Below are 7,711 nucleotides of genomic sequence, written 5' to 3'. Positions count from 1 at the left end.
ACACTAAGTACAAATTTTTATAAAGTGGAAAAGCGGAAAAACTAAAACACAAAAAAATACCTCACACAAAATTTAATAAATAAAAAAGAATTATATATTTTTAAATGGTTAAAAAAAAGGTCACACATTCTAAAAATTTGTCTTTTTCCCGATTATCTCATTTCGAAGTTTAACTAGTATTGATATGATTTTGCATAATATTAATCTCTTAAAAAAATTTAATGGTTAGAACTTATTTATATATATATTTTTTTTAACTGAAACGGTTATGGAATTTTATTGAATCTGGTGGAAAAGGAGAGGGGCTTTGCCGAGGCAGCCCTGCTTACAACTTGCTTGTGCTTCTAATACAGCTGCTGAAACAATCTATTATGGAGGAGTTTCTATGAAGCTATCCTCATTGATGAAGAGCCGCCCTCTGACCAGTGCGCTTCCTTTGTTTGCCATCAAGTCCGCTTCACTGTTGGAAGTTCTGAGAATATGATATAATTTGGTGGTTGTAAAGTATGAAAGAGTTCTTTTTAGTCTTTCCAGAGTTCTGTTGAGGCCTACATTTCGGAATAACTCTCCATCCCTCAACTTCTTTATTAGAATCTCCGAGTCTCCAAAGATCTGGATATCCTTGACCCCTTTTGCTCTGGCAATTTGGCAGGCTTTAAGGAGGCTGAGAAGTTCTGCTTGATTGTTGGTCTTCACGCCGAGGCCCCAGTAGAAAAAATCTCTGGAGCGCCCTTCAGGAGAGAAGATGATCCCACCGGCGCCCGAGGGGCCAGGGTTACCTTTAGAAGCCCCGTCAAAGAATATTGTATGAATGTTTTGAGCTCTCCACCACTTCTGGAATGTGTCATCTGCATCTCTTTTCTTCCAGGTTGGGTGCTCTAGATTAGGTGCAAAGAGAGTTTTCCTGTTTTGCAATGTAAGCTTTCCAATCCAACGCTTCTCAACCTGTTGTAGAGTTTCATCTTCTTTATAGTACTGTTGCTGCACCGTCTCTAGGAGAAGCGATCTAGCCTTGGCTGCTACCTGCAAAGAAGTTAACTGATGTTCCTTGAAAACCTTCTGATTGCGGGCCAACCAGATTTTCCAGCAGACGAACTTGGGCAGCGCATTCCAAATTTTATTCCAAATCGATTTTTGCTGTATGTGTCGAGGGTACCGGCGGCTCCATTCAGAAAAGAGATCCGGAATTGTTATGTGAGCCGGGGAGGTTATATGTAGATCTTGCAGCGTATGTTCCCAAACTGCCTTTGCAAATTGACAGTCGATAAAAAGGTGTTGCACAGTCTCGGCGTGGCTTCTACAGAGGGCGCACCAATGAGGGCCGGCAAAACTTCTTTTTGCAAGGTTATCACCTGTTAGGATCTTATTATGGATCAGGGTCCAGACAAAAAAATTGATTTTCGGAAGCGCAGTGGGAGCCCATATGTTTTTCCAAAGCGCTGGACTGTGCTTGCTGTTTCCTTTTATTTGATATGCTTTGTATCCTTCCGCAGCAGAGTAATCGCCAGAATGGCCCCAGCCCCATCGATCTGTCATTGCTCTGTGGATCGGGGCGATCTCTTCGAGTTGCTCCATGAAGATGTTCAGTTGATGCAGTAGATGGGCTGGTGGTGCAGGGATTGCCCAACCTGTCCAATCGCCTTGCTGGTCCCATTCAGATATGTCGTAGAGACTTGTCTTCCCGGAAGAGGTTAACCACTCTATTAAGCCTGCGATTTCTTCGTTATCCTTTATGGCATCTCGCCCCATTATCCTATCATTCCAGATGCTGGTTTTCTTGCCATTCCCCGGTATTCTGTAGATTTTACTATTGAAAATTTTGCTGCTCTTGAGACAGAGTTTCCACAAAAGAGTGCTGTTGGCTGTGTGGTCCAGTCGAAGGTTTCTTAGCTCACCGCTGGTAGTGTATTTTGAGCGAAGAGTGGCGCTGACAGGGTGACTTGGCTCTTTATACAATTTCCACAGGATCTTACTGCCTAGAGCAAGATTAACCAGGGAGGGATCTTTGATTTGGAGACCTCCTTCATCGAGAGGCTTCTTGACTGTTTCCCAGTTGACCAGGTGCAGTTTCTTGTCGTTGCCCCTGCCCCCTTGCCAGAGGAAATTCCTAAGAAGAGAAGAGATTTGGTCCATGATATTTCTGGGAGCAAGCAGAAATGCAGCTTGGTAAATTATTAAAGAGGAGAGCTGTGATTTGATTAAAACAACCTTACCTCCTTTTGTCAGCCAATGGCCTCCCCATTTCGAGATTTTGGCTTTGAATTTGCAGATTATGTCACTCCACAGCGATCTTTTGTTCATTCCTGAGATTATAGGGAGGCCGAGATATCTGATGCTCTCCCATTGAGAATGCCCTTTAAATCCAAGAGTGTTGGCTATGTTAATGAGTTCCTGGTGGTTTGTATTCCAGCTGTAGACTTCACTTTTGCTTTCATTTACCAATGCTCCTGAGACTTTGCAGTAGCTCCTAATGACCTTGCCACAGGCTTTTGCAATTCTGATTGAGGCACCCCCCAGAAGAATCGAATCATCTGCAAATAAAGCATGGTTTATGGGGCTTAATCTACTGGTGATTTTGAGGCCCGGGATGGAGCCTGACAGTCTTTCATCTTCGAGTTTTCTGCTCAATGCTTCTGCCATTATGATGTAAAGATAGGGAGAGAGAGGGCATCCCTGTCTGATGCCTCTCTTCGCTTTAAAGAAGTTTGCAGGTCTGCCATTTATGAGAGGAGCTATCCAAGGATTGTTCATGCAGGCTTTTAGAAGATTAACAAACTGAATGGAGAAGCCAAAGGACAGCAAGACTTTGCTGAGAAATTCTCTGTTAACTCTGTCGAACGCGTTTGCCATATCTAGCTTTATTAACATGCCTTTCTCCTTTCTCTGTTGGCTTGAGTGGATGGTCTCTTGAACTTGGATGACGTTGTCGAGGATGTGTCTACCCTTCACAAAACCTCCTTGTGATGTTGAGATGATTCTAGGGAGCAAGGGCTTCATTCTATTGGCCATCAGCTTTGCCAAGATCTTATAGGAAGCATTACATAAGGAAATTGGCCTGAATCTGGCAAAAGTTTCCGGGTTAGATTCCTTGGGGATCAGAGCTAAGTAGGTTGAGTTGGTACTACCACCTACTTTGGCTTTTGACATGAATCCCCTTACCATCCTTTGGAGGTCATATTTTATTATGTCCCAGCAGACTTTGTAGAAGTGAATGGAAAAGCCGTCCGGTCCGGGGGCCTTGTCAGAGTCCATGGACCAGATGGTATTGATAATTTCTTCCTCTGTGACAGGTTTACATAACTCTGCATTGTCCTCAGGCGAAATTAAGGAGGGTATGTGATTGAGAAATTTTGCTTCCTCCATTTCTTCACCTTGGTCATCCGAGCTGAAGAGATTCTGAAAGTGTTGTTCTGCAGCTTCTTTAACTTGTTGATTGCCCTTGCAGATTTGGCCCGTCATGGTCTTTATTTCTGTTATGTGATTCCTAGACAATCTTGCCCTGTACTGCCGGTGGAAAAAGGAGGTGTTGCGGTCCCCTCCTTTTAGCCACAGGCTCCTTGATTTTAGTCTCCAATATTCTTCCTCGTTTCTGAAAGATTTATAGGCTGCTCTCTGCGCTCTAATTTCCTTTTCCAAGAGGTTTTCATTAATAATTTTGTTTTCCATATTATTTTGCAGGGAATGCAGGTCCTGGACAGCTGCAACTCTTAGAGAGGTGGGATTGGGCGCTGGCTTCTTGATCCATTCTTTCAAAGCTTTTTTAGTGAGCTTCAGTTTTTGCTCCCAAACAAAGCTTGGGGATCCTGCAATGGGGGTGTTCCAGGATATTTTCACCGTGTCCATAAAGCCTTCTCTTTCAATCCACTGAGGAGAGAATCGAAAGGGAATGGGGCCCAAGTCTTCTTCGTCTTCTAGGCAGAGCTGAACTGGCTTGTGATCCGAGGACAATTTGGGCAGGATTTTTGATGATATGATTTTCTTGTTCATGAGGAGAGATTGTACTAGAAAACGATCAAGCCGGGCAGAGATGTGGTCTGCTCCAGATCTATTATTTGACCAGGTATATAAACCGTGTATTGGATTAATGTCATGTAGATCCCAAGTCTGAGCGATTTCCTCCACTACGCCCACCATAGGGTCCTTGTGATCAGTGCCTCCTCTTTTTTCTTTGGCTTTCAGGACAATATTGAGATCACCCGCGAGGATGATGTTGTTAGGGGCTTCCTGTTCGAGGAAATCTGCCAAAGACTTCCAACAGTCTCTTTTTTCTGAATAGTTAACTGGAACATAAAGATTGACCAAAGAGATAGTTAACTTACTTGAAGTGTGGATGAGTTCTGTGTAGATCCAGTGCAAGGTCTCATGAGTGCTAATCAGCTGGTATAGGTCTCCATTCCAGAGCGTTGCCAGGCCTCCCGAGGTTCCCCGAGCGCTGACAGCTATGCCTGAATTCTTCTTCCATTTTGAGTTTCCGGTTTCTAGCAGGGCTTGTCCTGCTATCTTAGTCTCTTGGAGCATGAGGATATCTGCAGGTTCCGATTTTAGAAGGTCTTTTACTGCTTCGACTTTTGCGGGGCTCCCCAATCCTCTGCAATTCCAAGAGACTAATTTCATTATTTACCTATGCTTGGGGTGGAACCGCCCTTGGAAGTCCTGGGCCTGTTACTTCTCCCGATTGTCATTTCTATCGTGGATTGGCTCCCTTGGGTTTTGAACCTTTCTGCTTCTTCTTCTCTTTTTTCTTTACGGGATTTCCTTCCTGGTCTTTTTAAAGGCCTCTCATAGAGTTCTTCTTCTGAAGACTCAGAGCTTATAGCTGGCTTTTTCTTCGCCATGTCAGCATACGTGGGACTTGAAGGGCTGCCTTGGTTGGCTTCAATGTGGATTTCACCTCTTGCCTCTTTGCTTTTTGATGGGGTTTCCTCAGGATTCTCATTAGCCTGAGCTTTGGTCGGCAGATCTGGTTGCGCCTCCTCAGATCCTTTTTCGTTGTCTCCCGTTTCCTGAGCTGGGGTATCATTGTTCCTGTCACTTGTTGGAGCGCTTTTTCCTGAGTTTTTCTTTGCTTGGACTGATCTTTGGACTAATGTCCATTGTTCTCCATTCTGTTTCTCAACCTGTTCCTCTGCTTTCTTCTTACAGTTCTTGGCGAAGTGGCCATAGCCATGACAGTGTCTGCATTTAAATGGGAGCTGTTCGTAATCAAGCTCTTGAATGTGAGACCAACCTGCCACCGTGAGCTTGATCGCTTCCGGCAATCCTTCTTCGAGATCCACTTCGACGCAGATGCGCGCACAGGAGTATTGATCTCTTCTTACTGCCTGATCTATATACTTGCCTAGAGCGTTCCCAATGGTCTGGAACGACTTTTGGTTCCAGCAGTGAAGGGGCAGATGGGGAAGTCTAACCCACACCGGTACCGCGGATGGAACATCTTGAGTGGGATCAAAATCTGGATTCCATTGATTTAGATAGAGTCCCTGCGGCCCCATGAAGTAGGGGCCGTTTCTGAATATTAGGCTTCTGTCTTCTGAGCATTCAAAGACAAAGACGAAGTACCCTTTGCCCACGAAGTAACTCTTCACTCCATTTTTTATGAGAGGTTGCCAGTTTCTTTGGGTCCAATCCTCCACAGATTTGGGAGAGGGCCATAGGCCTGTAAACTGGCCAATGAGGCCTTTTTCAGACAGATTCAGAGCGGCTTTGCAGGTATCCTCCTCTGGCAGGGCAACAGAAGGGATCGATTCCAACCTTTTAATGAATTTTTGCTGGGTCAGTGAAGGTTGCCGAAGAGATCCGTTCGCTATCAGATTCTTGAAAGCTGAAACTTCAGGGGGCGGATCCGGGGGGGGAGAAGGGCCCTCAGGGGCCTCCATCTGATTGCAGAGGGAGGGGGGGAGCTGTGCGCTGAGGCGCAGCAGCCAGCACAGGGCGGCGGGGTCAGAACCCTAGCTGCGGGCCGAGCTCTGAAGTCCGCAGGCGAAAACAATATTACTAAAGGTAGTGGGCTTGGCCCGGTTCGGTTACTACTCGCACGACGAGCTACGACCTTGCTCGGGATCGAACACAAGACCGGTCCGTCATGACGAGGCCGACTTTACCACTACGCCGCCTCCACGACCTTAGAACTTATTTATATATTTAAAAATACATTTTTAAATAATAAAAAAATTATAATTTTTTTTTTAAATTGTATCATTTAATTTAAAAATAAAATAACAATTAAATTTCACAATTTTAGTATTTTTTCGAAAAAAAGCTTTAATAATAAGAAAAAACAAGTATACATACAAATATATAAAAACTAACACACCGAATAAATGTGGTTGATAAACATTGATAAACATATATCAACCACATTTATTAATAATAATATTTATTAATAATTGTTAACAATTAATAATTGTTAATAAATAATGATAATCAATAATAATTGTTAATTGTAATTAATTAATAATTATAATTAATATTAATATTAATATTAATATTAAATAAAAATATTTAATATAAATAAAAATATTTATATTAACCATATTAAAATTCATTATTTCTTAATAATAAATAAATTAATTAATTTTTATTTCTTATAAAAAATAAATAAATAATTATTATTAATTTATTTATTTATAATGATATTTATTTTTAAATATTATTATTATATATTTATACAAAAGAAATTTCAGGCTAATGGAACAATAAATCCAATGTATATAAATCCTAAGATAAATATTTTAAGCTCTAAAATAAATATGGTTGACCATGATTGATTTCCATATTGAGACAATCCTTGTCACAATTCGATGTTGGACCATGGTTGACCATGCTTGACTAGGATTGATTTTCATATCAAGACAATCATTGTTACAATGCGACATTGGACCATGGCTGATTTTCATATTGAGACTATACTTGCCACAATGCAACATTTAACCATGGTTGGCCATGGTTCGCTATGATTGACCATAGTTTACCATGATTGATATTATAAGACCAAGGGAATAATAAACCGAAGGAAATAATAAGCTCAAGATATTAATACTAAAACCCCAAGAGATTATGAACCCACAGGAATGATATTAAACCTAAGGCACTAATATTATAAATCCATGGTATATAAACCCTAAGATAAATATTATAAACACTAAAATAAACATGGTTGATCATAGTTATTTTTCATATTGAGGCAATCCTTGTCACAATGCGACGTTGGACCATCGTTGACCATGCTTAACCATGATTGAATTCCATATCAAGACAATTTTTGTCACAATGTGATGTTCCACTATGGATGGTCATGATTGACCATGGACAACCATGTTTTATTTTATAAAACATGGTTGACCATTTTTTAAAAAGGTTGATCATGATTCACCATTGTTGATTATGGTTGACCATGATTATAATATTGAGACAATCTTTGTCATAATATGACGTTGGACCATTATTGAGAAAATTATTGATTTTCATATTGAGACAACCATGAACATAAGGGAATAATATGAAACCCTAGGAATATGAACCATTCGATTAATAAACCCAAGGGATTGATTTTATAACCCCAAGCGAATAATAAACCCAAGTGATAAAAATTATATATTGAATGTAATTAAACCCTAAGATAAATATTATAAACCCTAAAATAAACATGCTTGACTATGGTAGACCATGATTGATGTTCATATTTAGATAATCCTTCTCATAATGTGACGTC

The 7,711-nt window shown here is 41.0% G+C and overlaps 1 protein-coding gene across 1 annotated transcript; it reads right to left on the bottom strand.

The window, feature by feature from the left end:
- Positions 1-369: 369 nt before the first annotated feature.
- LOC149236202 (uncharacterized) lies at positions 370-5,876 on the bottom strand. The gene is made up of 2 exons (XM_089368805.1): positions 4,777-5,876; positions 370-4,588 (listed from the first exon to the last, which is right to left on the bottom strand). Exons 1-2 carry the CDS (start codon positions 5,874-5,876, stop codon positions 370-372), a joined length of 5,319 nt encoding a protein of 1,772 aa, XP_089224931.1.
- Positions 5,877-7,711: the final 1,835 nt, after the last annotated feature.

Source organism: Pinus tabuliformis, chromosome 8, assembly GCF_031772625.1.
Source record: "Pinus tabuliformis cultivar Carrire ecotype Pingquan chromosome 8, CPIR1, whole genome shotgun sequence".
Taxonomy (NCBI): Eukaryota; Viridiplantae; Streptophyta; class Pinopsida; order Pinales; family Pinaceae; genus Pinus; species Pinus tabuliformis.
The sequence above is the reverse complement of the archived record's forward strand: the minus strand, read 5'-3'. Positions and strand labels throughout refer to the sequence as shown.

Excerpts from the sequence above, each read along its gene's own strand:
- LOC149236202 (XM_089368805.1), bottom strand. The coding sequence starts at position 5,876 with ATGGAGGCCCCTGAGGGCCCTTCTCCCCCCCCGGATCCGCCCCCTGAA. Across the intron at positions 4,589-4,776 it reads GAAGAAGAACTCTATGAGAG|AGGATTGGGGAGCCCCGCAA; the intron begins GCCTTTAAAAAG and ends TTGGAATTGCAG.